The following is a 13,634-nucleotide window of genomic DNA, read 5'->3' as shown; positions in this document are numbered from 1 at the left end:
GTCTGTATAGTGGGCTTTACCATGCCCTGTACCTGTGTAGCTTTTGTATAGGTCTTTCATATTTCTTATGCATATATTATTTTTTTAATCTGGGTTCAACAGCTGAAATACAATGAGTTCATCCTCATCCAACACTCTCGATATTGAAGATAAAATATGTTCTGAAGGGCTATATTGAGCCCAATTTATGAATATTACATGCAAAATAAAAGTAATGAAATATAATTAATGTTATTCCATGAATTCCATCAATAAATGAAGTAAGACATGTATATCATTCAAAAAAGGTGATATACATGTCACGATAGATAGATAGATAGATAGATAGATAGATAGATAGATAGATAGATAGATAGATAGATAGATAGATAGATAGATAGATAGATAGATAGATAGATAGATAGATAGATAGATAGATAGATAGATAGATAGATAGATAGATAGATAGATAGATAGATAGATAGACTATATTAAATATGCTGTATAATACTGGCACCTAGTGGCTTATTTTCATATCCAACTCTCCCTTTGCAACAAATAACCTATTCTGAGCAATTTGTGAGATGTATAAATATATCACAAATATGCCTTTAAAAAAAGGGGGAAAAGACTAAATCAGACTTGAGATTGATAAACCATAACACTTTTAACTCCTGTTTATGTTCTAACATGTTCAAAGTCAGGGGTCACATGGGACATGGGACATGTGACCCTGTTTCGACATTCAATACAATTTTGGTTTCGATATGTTGCTGTTTAATGGAAGTCATGTGACGGCCAGCAGTGGTTTGAGTTATGATCGTGAAGGTCCATTGTTCGCGGGGAGTAGGAGCCAATGTGGAATACTCCACTGTTAATGTGTGGCAATCATGTCAGTCAATGTCTCATCTGCTGACCGCTATTGCTCCAAAATAAGTTATACATCACGTGATATCTCACGTACCTGGTTTGAGATACTCAACCCAAATGCTTGGCATGTCATAATAGTTATCTGAAGTAATCAGAGATGGGAACTCACTAAGTATTGTGACAATAATGTATTGGTACTTTTACTCAAATAAAGCATCTGAATACTTCTCCCACCACTGGAAATAATCATGAAAAGCAAGACCTACATTTAAAACTGAAGACATTTTAATTTGTAGTTTCCATTTATTTGTTATCATTAAGTGTATGTTTTATTTGAAACATTTGCATTCTTTTCGTAATCACCCATACACTGTGAGTCTGACACTAGCCTGCAGGAACTGGCTGTGCATTGGACTGTGTGTTATCCGGTGTTTTGATGTCTCGATCGTTGGAAACGCAACCGACCAGGAAGGAGAAAAAGTAACCCGATTTGTCACCTCAGCACATTATAGCTGACTGAAGCCTCACACTCCGGCAGCCTCTTCAATACACTTCCACTATCCACACAGTGTTTTTATTTCTTCTGGTGCACACCAGGAGGGCAGCGAGCTGTAGAGCAGAGGATGTGCCACAGACTGAAGTGTGAATAAAGTCTGATTGTGTTGCTTATCATCCGAGCCTTGTGTAACTTAGTCCAGATATATTTTAGTTTTTACATTTGTTGGGGGGAGCTCTTAATGATTAAATAACGTTGGAAATCTGAAAGTCAAAAACACTTCATCTAAACCCTGTGCGTAAAGGCTGGTATTATAGTATATTAGAAATTGCACACATATACTGTTATTTTGCATTCTCCAATTCCCTACCACCTAAACTGTGGTTTGAGAATAGTTTTAATGCTTGGTTCCAGAATTGTAACAAAAATCTCAAGTGTTGTGTGACCTTGAGCTCCTGCAGGATAGAGCTTGTCGTCTAGGCTAAATGGGCATATTAATGGGTCACCTGGGATCAAACAGACACCTATTAGCCGGACAGTCGTTAGTAGGTGTGTATCACATCAAAGGCACGCGTTTGTAAGTCTTGCAAATATCGACTGAGATGAGCAGGGGGGCGAGTCTTTTTGTGTCTGTCAGGCTGAATATAAAACCCTCTGGTGTCCTGTGAGTTCATCAGTGTCGAGGAGAACCTTGAGGACTCTTTATTGCTTTGTAGTTAAACTCAAGAGAGGAAAATGGCATTCGGGGAGGATTTCACTGGCTGCAACACATTTTACTCGGGACAATATTGGCCTGCTTCAACCCTGGACATGAACAACAACGATGATTACGTACAAGAATCCAGCAGAGGTGAGTGTCTAACATTTATTTGTGTTACGACTTTAAAAAAAACAAGATAAAGGAGCTAGTTTTAGATTGAGGATATTAGTGTTTACGATATAAACGTTCTTGTTTACATATCTGCACAAGTACGTTTAAAGCATTTCCTCAAGTCGCTCTATCCACTTCCAAATGTTGGTGATTTTTATACTTGCAGTTTCTTAAATGCAATTGATAAGGTCAGAAAATTCATTCAAACTGTAACATTTCGTCTTCTCCATCTAGTGCACCATGACGCTCCTCAAATGACACACTCGGATACCCACCGTCGCCGGAAGCGCACGACCTTCAGCAAGGCACAGCTGAGCGAGTTGGAGATGGCCTTCTCTGTCACACAGTACCCTGACATTAAAATGAAGGAGTCTCTTGCATCCTTAACCGGGCTCCCGGAGTCTAAAATCCAGGTATGACACGAGTTTCACAGACTTCTCATGCGTAATGTTGGATATGTCCCCAGTGGGCCATAAAAACAGAAGTGGGAGTACTCCTATCTTTTTCTTTAATGAAAGTAAACATGTGTAGGAATACTCTGTTACACATAAAAGTCCTGCAGTTAAAATGTTACTGAAGTAAAAGAGCAAAAGTATTCAGATCAAAATATAGTTAAAGTACCAAAAGTAAAAGTACACTTTATGCAGATTGCCCCCCCCCCCCCCCCCCCCCCCCCCCATTGTACTGGGGTAGCAGTACAAAGTATCAAAACATTGATATAACCAAAATGCTACTACCTCAAAATTGTACTTAAAGACAGTAATTGAGTGTATGTACATAGTTAATGTACACCAATGCATAAAAATAACCACGTTTCATTCTCTTCAACAGGTCTGGTTTCAAAATCGACGAGCTCGCTATTTCAAAAGCAAGAAATCCTCCAGAGAGATCCCCAAACACTCATCAGACTTCCTCCACCAGTTCTCCTACACACCGTCACCCAGTCCACCATTCCCACAGTTTGCTCCTGCTTTCCCTCATTACCCCAGCCTGCCGTCCCCACCAGGCTACCCTGCTCCCAGTCTACCTCAGTCCACCAGGCTCTCCACCATCCTGGGGGATCAGGCCACGCCTCTGCATGCACCTACATCCCCGTGCGCCGCCGACCAAACTGCGTCATGTTACCCTCATGGACAGCGAGTTACCCAAGACTACCAAACCCCAGACTTTACCAGTTACTGCCCATTGTTCCCACACAGTGAACTCGAATGGGATTTGACGGAGGATTTTGAGGCTTTTCTCGGTGAAGCACATGTATCCCAGCCGGTGGAGAGTCGCTGCGCAGCATTGGGACTTCCTGAACCCAATGAGAGCATAGAGAGACAACAGAGCTTCTCCAGCACCGATGTGTCCATAAATGACCTGTGCTTTCCGGAGCTGGAAGACTTTAATTTGTCGGAATTGGACATTTCTGCTGCAATGATTGAATATATTTTGGGTTGACTGATGAAATAAGTTGTAAATAGAAAAGTTTACGTATTTAAAAAAAGCAAATTGTAAAAATGTGTAATGTGTATTAGGTTTACAGAATATTTATGGAGAGATTGCCCTGAAGAATGTGTGAATTAAATGTATGGAAATGTTCATATATCCTATTTAGACATTGTGAACTATTTAATGAGATTTACAAATAAAAAAAGATGTTATATCTACTCTAGTGATGTATGGTGTAATATATATTATGTTCTGCAGTTGTCGCCGTCACGTGGCGCCGTGGCTTAGTTGGTTAAAGCGCCTGTCTAGTAAACAGGAGATCCTGGGTTCGAATCCCAGCGGGGCCTTTTTGAAAACTGTTTTCATTCAAGAATTACCAGTAAATTAACACGACAGGACTAGGAAATGGTTGATTTAAACGTGTACAGCGGTTTCATTTACATAGGCCCGCAGTAACATAAAGGACACATGCTTCACATTGGAAACCGGAAGTGATTTCTGCCGAGATTATCAGGCATGTATGCAAACAGCATGATAAATAAGAGTTACAAATTATGTTTTGTGCTTTACAGACGAAGAAATATGAACAATCATATTGCCCTAAACATATTCAAAAAACGTTTTAAACATTTATTTATAATTATTTATTTAATTTAAATTCTTGCCTCCCTTACGATCTTTAGTCCAGCAGAGGGTGCAACAACTGCCTTCACAGGAGAATAATGTCCTCAGCACAGGGTCAAAGTAGGCCTTGTAACAATCCTTTACAATGGTAGGGATATCGTGAATACACATAGAGACCAACAGGGGTCAGTATGTGCATGAATAGTTGTTTGAGAGAGGCTTTCACTTGCATTTACCAGTAGGCCTATGACCATTTTTGTTGGCTTTTGGAGGGAATTCATTTGTAGGGTTAAAGTCAGAATTTGGTTATATCTAGCCAGAGAATGCAGCAGGTGTCTGTTGGTACAAAAAACAATAATAAAGCACTCACATAACTGGAATCTCAAGTTTATTAAATCCTGCAGAGTTTCAGCCTAGTCGCTTAAACATGTTAAATGTGAGACATCACATTTAACACTAACTTGCTTTAAGAACCAAAAAAACACAAGCTATTATTCATATTATAATTACTGTAATCAAGACTTTGTCACTAAGGTGTGTTTAAAACACAGAGTGAATTCTCCTCATTGACTTAGTTGGTCTATCTCTTCTCTGCTTTCGATGCATCAGGTGTCTCTTCGCTCTTGCAGCCCAGCCAGTATTTCGCAATGGATCGTGGATAAGGAGGGCTGGCAGAGTCCACACGTTTTGTCTGCAGATCCACTCTGTAGTATTTATCTGTCATCATAAAAAAAGAAACAATACAAATCAAGTTGTTAAAGTTATTAATTCTTGTAAAAAATGTTACTGGAATTTTAAGAAAACCTTTTCCTGAAACCAAACTTTCCCCTCTAGTATTCATACCTCTCTTGAAAAAATACACATTTTGAGCAGGGTTGCTTTTGTATTCCTGTGTGGTTGTTTCATCAAAGATGTCGCTGAGGTCGCTGTAGTCAAACAAATCATCCAATCCCCATATATCATCAAACAACGCTTGGCGACTCTGCCTTCTTCGCTGTGCACGCTTCTTGCTGGGCCTCCTCCCCCTGCTGCTGCGTGTCCTTGCTGGTGGAGATGTAGGCATGGGACTGATGTAGACTCGTCCCACCATGGCAGCATCTACAGGGGCCCTGATGCCCTGCCAGTCCCTGCTGGTGAAACGAGGGCCTGTATGAGGACTGCCGACTGTAAGAGGATGAAAAATAAGGGATGTTTAGAGACAAACACACATGTCAATATACGCGACAGTTTTTGTCCCACAGGCTAAAAGGGATAATCTGTAAAGTGCCTTCATAGCCTATAGCATTCATCTGTTTGCATCTTATAATTTATTTATTCATTACTACAATAAACAGTATTTCCTTTCACTGTACAGTATTTAATTTTACATTCTGTTTGTGTTATTCTATTCTATCTACATGTACTGTATATATTCTCCTTGCATTTTTATTTGGACATCTAGTTTACTTCATCTGCATTACTTGCACATTGGTCTTGCAACATAATCTTGCACAATTTTATTTTCTACTCAGATTTGTCTTGCACTATTTTATAAATGTTGCATTGTTGGAGGAGTCTGGGACTTAAGATATCCATTGCCATATCTACACTGTAGCTACTGTGCATATGATAATAAAGCCCCTGAATCTTTGAAAGTTTGAGAAACCCAACAGTTGAGCCTTACCGGAGCTTCCAAAGAGCTCTGTGAAGAAATCTTCCCATGTTTGATCGCAGAAGAGGTCAGTGTATCGTGAAAACAGCACGACGGAGAGGACATGCTCATCTTGACACACTCCTCATGGGAAGGCTGGTTCTTGAACTCATACTGGAAATACTTGTCCCCTAAAAAAATAAACAAACCCCTTGTAGGAAAATACAAGTGTGAAGAATAACAATAAGGAGTTCTGATCCCCACTTAGCTGCTGCCATTGTTAAAGCTCATAATAACACATGTGCTTTACTTACTGATGCTAAAGATCCATAGAGATAAATACTGTCACATTTCCTCGATATGAAAGTATGATGAGTTGATATAATATCACTGTAGAGTAGATATCTCCAGAAGTGCTCAGTCCTGGATTCAAATGTTTATTTAAATCATTATTGGAAATACACTATACTCAGTGTCAAATTGAAAGTACTAAGTATTTAGAAGGGCCTTCAGAATCATTCATATTATTATTAATTATGAATTCATTTTCATTACTGATACAGCAATGTAGACATCACTTTACGATAATGTTGCAGCTGGTAAATACTAGACAATTTTTAACTACTATTTAGCTATATGTATTTTTGTATTGCATTTCTTAAGTAGTTGATTATATTGGAGTTGTTTTATGAGGTAGCATTAAATGGAATTAGTTTAATGTGAAAGTAGCTTAAATCCTTAAATGAATACACACAAAATAGGTTAAAAATAAATAGAATGTGTCTCTTTGCTTTTTGAAAATTATCGATAACTTTACATTTAAATTTCCCCGAACCAGTCAAATAAAACTGCTTGTTGAACTCTTCCAAGTTAAGTTACTGTATGAGAAGACTGCATTCATCTATTGATCATGTATCAACCCATTACATCTAAACTGTGCAAAAGGAGTTTTTAAATACTGAAAAATATAACACATACCTTTGAAAAAATAGCTTTTCTCTTTGCCACGATGACTCGGTGCTGATATTGCAAACGCAGCATCAACGTCATCTGGTATTCCATCAAAGCCGACTGAAATGTCCCGAGGATAGTCCTCATCCAAGACATCTCCGTCAAACCTCCAGTATTGGTTCCCCTGAGGGAGGATAAATAATAAACACACAGCCGTTAGAATAATGAAAGGGAACAATTCCAAAAAAATATGTTCAAAATGTTTTATGGTTGGTCGTCCTTTACATGATAGAAAGTCAAGTAGCCTAAAGTACCTACCTTGAAGATGTAGGATTTTCCCTGGCAGTTGATGCGTGTGAATGCAGCATCTATTGGTCCTGATAACCCCCACACATCCTCAATGAGTTTTGGGTAACCAGGTAGAACGGACTTATCATCCAACTCGAAGAAATATTCACCTATGAGTGAAAGTACAGATTTTTGGATCAGTGCCATTTTTAAAAGTTATAATATGCAAACATCTCATATTGCAAACAAGAACTGTGAGATAGTTTGTACACTTTAAGACAGTACAAACTCTTTTGGAGCTCCAGATTTACCTCTAAATGCATATATCGACCCATTCTTCAGCTGCAGAAAAGCATCAAAAGATCGACCGCTGCAGACCGCTGCATCAGGGTCTACAGGTGGAGCAGGCCCTTGTGTGGTCTGGGGCAGTTGTGTGGTGGTGGGCTGGGGATAGGCAGTTTCTGCTAATGTGTTGAAAGTTGGGGGTAGAGTTGTTGGTGTGCTCTCGATCATAGTCATCGTCGCTGCTTCTGTTACTTCATCTGTTTCCCCGAAAGTATCGCCACGAGCAACTGAGGGCAGACAAAAGTCAGGGAAAGGACTTTCAGTGGAAATTACAGAGTTTACAAAAGCAAAGAACATAAACAAAATATAAAACATTTATTGATAATATTGTACTGACCTTTTTTAGGGCACATATCATCAAAGTCTGCACAGCAGCTTCCATAGTACACACACATGGAGTCACACTGACATTTTGACTGCGGGTTGAAGATTCCACAGCGACCAACACAGGTCTCTGTTGATGTAGAGGGGAGGAATGACTTTTCCTTCTTAAAAGTAGTGAAGAAGTATTAAATACAATACATTTGAACTGTTAAAATAAATTACAAGTATCTAATTCTTGAACTGTAACTGAACACTCTAGAGTTTTAATTCAACATTATAGAAATGTACATTAACATTCTAGAATTGTAATTCAACATTTTAGAATATTTAAATTAACACTCTAGAATTTGTATTCAACATTCTAGAACTGTTATTTAACATTATAGAATTGTAATTCAAATTGTAGAATTCAAATTCGACTTTCTAGTAGTGTAAAGAACATTCTAGAGTTTTAATTCAACGTTCTGGAGTTGTAAGTTAACTCATTCTTAACTTACCCATGTGGGTAACTTAGCATCATTCTTATTAAAACCATGGAGACCTTCAAAGTATCTGCGCTATCAACCAGTAAAACCAAGTTTATTCCTTCAAGTGGCAAATAATATTATTAATTATAAAAGTATTTTATAAAAGTATTTTTTTGCCAATTTGCTGAATTCGGCTAAAATGTTTTACTTTGTAAAATGTTTGGTTGTTTGTGTTCTTCTCAAAAAAGTTTGAAAAACACTGGGCTACAGTAACTCAGTATACTGTTTGTACTTAGTATCTGTCCACCACCACAGCCATACACATAGACTGTTTTTTTGTTTGCAGTCTGAATCTGCATGATGACCCTGCGTACGCAGCTAGGTTTAAATGTTTGTAAGTAAATCCACAATGATGTAACATAAACTGAAAATCACATTGTATAAAAAAACACCTTAAACAGGAATTAAAAAGCTGCACATTTTCACCAAGATTAAATATAAATAAAATACAACATCACATTATCTTCTTATGTTCAGACAAACTGTATGGTAAATGCATGGGTAAATATATACATTGAAATACAAAGTAATATGTAGCCTATACATTTAATTATTAAAAATGTCCCTCCTGTGTAATACATACATGAACATATGAGGTCAGTCTTTTCAATCTACAATGTATTGACTCTATATTTACTGTTCCTCCCTATGTTACTTTTAGCTGTAAGAACTTTAATTAAACAAGTCAATCTTGAAGATTTACCTTCCGCAGCAAAGGTGGCGTCCAGCAGGAGGACGAGACCCAGCAGAGCCACTGCTGGCTTCATGCTGACTCACAGAAAATATCCCTTCTTTAAATAACAAACTAAAAATGCAGGAAATTAAATCAGAACACAACTGGGCCTCTTACACTATTGAAGTAGTCAGAAGAGTTTGAGTGCCCCAATTTGGGATGTAGCATTGTGTGGAGATGATCAATAGACATTTATCAGAAGCTGTTGACCCCCAGGCGTCTGCTTTCCTGATTGGTCAACCATCGACTGTGACAATCATTAAACTGTGACGCCGGACCTCTTGTCCCAGAAACATCAGCCCAACATCAGCATGATCTCTTTACGCCACAGAATATACACACTTACTTTCGAGTTGTGTGGTAAATTTAACACCCAACACCAGTTTATTAAGATAATCCAACTTAATATTGTAATGATAGACTGAATGGCTTTTTAGTATGGAAAATGTTTTCAAATGTAAAACTGTAAACCAGTCAAGAAACAACAGAAGTGTGCTGGGGGCATTTTACAATGAAGACTTTTTGACATGAAACAGTTGGTATATCCAAGTTCTAATGATACAAATGAGTTACAGTTACATTTATTTGTAGCAGCTTTGATTTCAGGTTCCTGGTCACACTCACTGGCAAGTTTGAATAAAACAGCCATCGTTAGAGCTATGAGCAATGCCTGTGCTTTTCCTACAATGACTAATCAAATTGTCTGCTGTGAAAAAGGTATTTGTTATCTCTTAAAGTCAAAGTTATACTGTAAACTAAATGTAACTTCTGGTAAAATGAGGGAATGTGAGCTCAAAAATTATGTAACCAGGGTCGTCTTTTTTCCTGTTATCGATCTGTCAGGGAAAAAACAACCCAAACGCAAACACAATGCCTTCTTCCAACTGTAGCCCCGATAATGCAAAAATACAAAATATATTTCTGATATGGAGTGCCTGCTCTCTTAAAAAAATATGACTAACAGGAGATAATGTGATGATCTCATTCAGCACCATGGAGAGACGTAGAGGCAGAAAACATTAAACACATTGAAGACACGGTATATTATTACTTCCTCATCAATCAGTTAAACAGTAAAAGGAAACTAGATGTCTTTGTCAAAGAGCCTTAACACATAGGTATCTTAGCTTTCCTCTACACTTTAATAGAAGCACACAGAGGTGAGTCAGTAATGTTTAAAACAGTATTTGTTTTTAGTGAAGTGCAGTGAAAGTGGTGAGTATTAGGGCAGGTGGACTTTGCTTTCTCAGTGGTGATTTTATCAGTGAGTGAGGATATTAACATTTTGGTTTCTGTCACATCTTAAACAGACTTACATTTTTTAACTCATAAAATGTAAAAAGGTTATTTAAAGGAATACACACATATGGATTATTCCACAAAGTTGTGGCAATTTGTTGTATTTATTATTATTATTATTATTTATTTAGTGTATATATCCTTAAGGAGGTGGTGTGAGGCCTGCACCCTCCTTGATTTTATAAATATTATGTTAATATGGTTGAGAATAAGAAGTTTCAATGATAATTTAATTAAAACTATTGATACAAAGGTTATGTAAATGTGGTAAAAAAATGCACAATTGAATATAATGCAACATTTTTTTTTGCGAAAAGCAGGTTTTGTGCTGCATAATCTTAAATTAATATATATTATTATTATTATATATTTTAAAAGTAATTTTTTAATCAGTATAAACACAACAATAAAGTTAAAATATATAGTCTTTAAAGTTGTTCTCCAACAATTTAGTATATTTATCTTCTATAATGTGGAAATAATTAGGGTGATTTTCCTCCTAAACTGAATGTGATGATACAAATTGATGATGCTTTAAATCAATAATAATAATGCTTATTATATCAGTTTGTATGACGGTGAGACACTAGCAGGGAACATTTTGTGTCAGTGGAGACACTTTATGTGGAAATGTAACTTTAATGAGTGATGCATTATTACAACCTGTAACAGAGAAACAAAAGGTATACACATAAATAAAGGTTTTTACACGTACTCTCCTTTCATCATTTTACATATAACAAGTTATGTAGTAACTTAAAGGTCCACTGTTTATATTTTATTGTCATGCACCTTTAAATGTCAAATATTAATCCAGTCATTAAAGGAGTCAGCGGTTTGTGAAGAAAAGGTGGCCGGGTTACAATATACACCAAACCTTTAAGCTCATTTCCCAACATCTCCCTTACTCCTTAAGCTACAGAAATAACTTCCTGTGTTCAGAGATATTCAAAGAAAAAAACATTCAATGAGTTATAAATTAGAGAGATCAACAGTCAAGCTCACAATCTTTCTTCCCATGAATGCAGTGACTTTTTATGGAGTTGGATTGTTTTTATTGAAATATGTAAGGCAACTTTGTACTTGTGAATACAAAACCATTTATTCACTTAACACCAGTCTCTAAATTGTGTGGCTTTCTGTGATAGGACATAAGCCCCACTTGTTTTAATGTATTGATTGACTTGAATTGAGCTTTCGCTGACCATAACTCACACATGAACCTGCAGGAGATAATAGGATCAGCAGAGATCACAATGGTTCTCCGGGGGTTGCTTTCTGCCCGTCCCCAAATCTATTTTCGTTTAAAAACATTAAAAAACGTACCCCCCGGGCCCTTTGGGTTACCTTTTCCCCTTTTTAACCCTTTGTTACCCCCCGGGCAAACCGAATTTCTGGGTCCTTTTTCCTTTGACCAAACCTAACTCGTTCCCCCTCCCCTTTGCATTACCCCGGATCACCACTTTCCACCCCCTTTCCTAAACCCCCCCCCCCCGGTTTTTCCGCTCCCTCCCTCCCTTTCCCCACCTAAACCAATAAACCCCCTTGCAAAATTTTTTCAACACCGTCTCTTGTCCTTTTTTGGGTTCAAATCGTTATCTTTAACAGAACAAAACCTTCCCAAGAGGACCCAGGACAGGGAACAGAAATCCGCGGACCCCGGGCCCCCCAAAGGGCCTAAATGCTAAACACAGCCAAGCCCTCCGGAACAGGGAAAAGCCTTTAAAATCTCGCAACCCAGCCCACTTTTTAGGGTTTCGCAATTGGACTTACTACCCCCCTTACCACAGCGCCTCCACCGCAGCTTCACCCCGCCGGCCCCCCTCTCCCGACACACCGGGCCACACTCGTGACCCTCTCTTTCCCCTCCCCCTAGCGCTACCGGGGCCCTGGAAATTGCAAACCCTTTTTTGGATCCAGGTTCACTATTTTCCCACCCAGCACCCCCACCTACCCCACAAAAAGGGCAAATCGCCTACATTAGGGGGCCCATTTAAAGGGTTTAACGAAATAGAGGGGCCTTCAGCTTAAAGGACATGTTTTCCCCAGTCAACGATAATTTTAAATTTTTTTGAAGCCAAATAAAAGGGTTTTTGATCACCCAAAGTAGGGGGGGGAACCCGGGCCAAGGGGTTTTAATTCCCTTTCGTCAAGCCCCGCAGTGACGATTTCCCCGGGGCGAGTTCCCGGGACCCATGCACCGGGCCCTGGAACAAAAGGTCACAAATTGGGCCCTTTTTCCCTTTCCGCCTCACCCGAGTCAATTAAGGATGCCGCTACAGGGGGGATCTAACACCCGGGGATGAACTGATCTCCCTTTCCACCCGGGCTATAATCGTCTACCGGGGGCGAGGAGAACGGGCATTTCCCGTCCCCCCGGGCCCCTCGCGGGCTTCCTATTCTCCTCACTTCCCGAGAGCTGCCTCTTTTCCCCCTTACCATGAGTCACAAAAGGACCCCCCTGCACGGGGGCGCACTGGGGCTTACCCAAGGGGAGGGGGTTTTCATGGGATCAAGCCCGGGATTGTCTGTACTGGGGCCTCCCCGGAAAATCTCATCTCCCCCTTTCCCCTCACGCCCCAAAAGAGGGGGCTCGGCAGTGAGCCCGGGGGGGCCCCTCTAAACCACGCCCCCCCGCCCCCGTTCCTCACTATAACCCCAAAACGCTGATGCCACTCCTGTCCCCGTAAACCCCCTTAGGGTATCGGCCCGGTAAGGGGACGGAGAAACCCTTCATCACGCCGGTTTCGCGTCTCGGGTTGGCATTCACGGGAAAAAATTACCCTCCCATTAAACGCAATGCCTTAAGGGGCCCCCAAACCTGCCCTTTTACCACGTACTAAGCCCCGGGATTAAATTTTTTCCCGGTAATCACCACGAGATTTTTTCATTTCACGTCACCCGGGCCCACCCCTTTTTCCCCCGGGTTCTGGCCCCCCCGGGCTAAAGCGGGCCAACCCCTTGTACGGGTCTTTGCAATGGTGTTTTTGGACATTTTTTTGGTCACCCCCCTTTTTACGGGGCTCCCTTTTTCCAAAACAAGGGGGGGTGTCCCCTTCCCCCAAAACCCCCCCGACCTCCCCGGGCCCCCCCCTTTTTTAAAATTTCAAAAAAAAAAAACCTTTTTTAGAAGGTTTTAGAAATTTTGTTGAAACCCCAACCCGGCCCCCCCCACGCCCCAAAGACGTGCCATTGATTCCCCCCCGGGCCCCCGCCCCTTTGCCCATACCCCCCTTAAAAATTTTTTTGCCCCCCCCCTCCTA

The 13,634-nt window shown here is 39.8% G+C and overlaps 2 protein-coding genes and 1 non-coding gene across 3 annotated transcripts; 2 read left to right on the top strand and 1 right to left on the bottom strand.

The window, feature by feature from the left end:
* Positions 1–2,080: 2,080 nt before the first annotated feature.
* On the top strand, positions 2,081–3,659 carry LOC134872158 (homeobox protein otx5-B-like). Its single transcript, XM_063895315.1, has 3 exons — positions 2,081–2,195; positions 2,451–2,629; positions 3,048–3,659. Exons 1-3 carry the CDS (start codon positions 2,081–2,083, stop codon positions 3,657–3,659), a joined length of 906 nt encoding a protein of 301 aa, XP_063751385.1.
* A 264-nt stretch (positions 3,660–3,923) lies between these two features.
* Positions 3,924–3,997, top strand: trnat-agu (transfer RNA threonine (anticodon AGU)). The gene has a single exon. It is a non-coding gene; the product is annotated as a tRNA-Thr (tRNA).
* Positions 3,998–4,645: 648 nt separating this feature from the next.
* On the bottom strand, positions 4,646–9,277 carry vtnb (vitronectin b). Its single transcript, XM_063894455.1, is given in 9 exon segments — positions 4,646–4,991; positions 5,118–5,438; positions 5,938–6,018; positions 6,021–6,095; positions 6,883–7,039; positions 7,174–7,313; positions 7,455–7,715; positions 7,826–7,942; positions 9,043–9,277. Coding segments are annotated over 9 exon segments (1,353 nt in total). The 5' UTR covers positions 9,107–9,277; the 3' UTR covers positions 4,646–4,854.
* Positions 9,278–13,634: the final 4,357 nt, after the last annotated feature.

The sequence above is a fragment of the Eleginops maclovinus genome, chromosome 11 (assembly GCF_036324505.1).
Source record: "Eleginops maclovinus isolate JMC-PN-2008 ecotype Puerto Natales chromosome 11, JC_Emac_rtc_rv5, whole genome shotgun sequence".
NCBI classification, from domain to species: Eukaryota; Metazoa; Chordata; class Actinopteri; order Perciformes; family Eleginopidae; genus Eleginops; species Eleginops maclovinus.
The sequence above is the reverse complement of the archived record's forward strand: the minus strand, read 5'-3'. Positions and strand labels throughout refer to the sequence as shown.

What these genes read in the sequence shown, in the direction of transcription:
- LOC134872158 (XM_063895315.1), top strand. Translation starts at nt 2,081, where the DNA reads ATGGCATTCGGGGAGGATTTCACTGGCTGCAACACATTTTACTCGGGA. An exon ending in CGTACAAGAATCCAGCAGAG is followed by an intron (nt 2,196 to 2,450) that starts GTGAGTGTCTAA and finishes TTCTCCATCTAG; the next exon opens with TGCACCATGACGCTCCTCAA. An exon ending in TCCCGGAGTCTAAAATCCAG is followed by an intron (nt 2,630 to 3,047) that starts GTATGACACGAG and finishes TCTCTTCAACAG; the next exon opens with GTCTGGTTTCAAAATCGACG.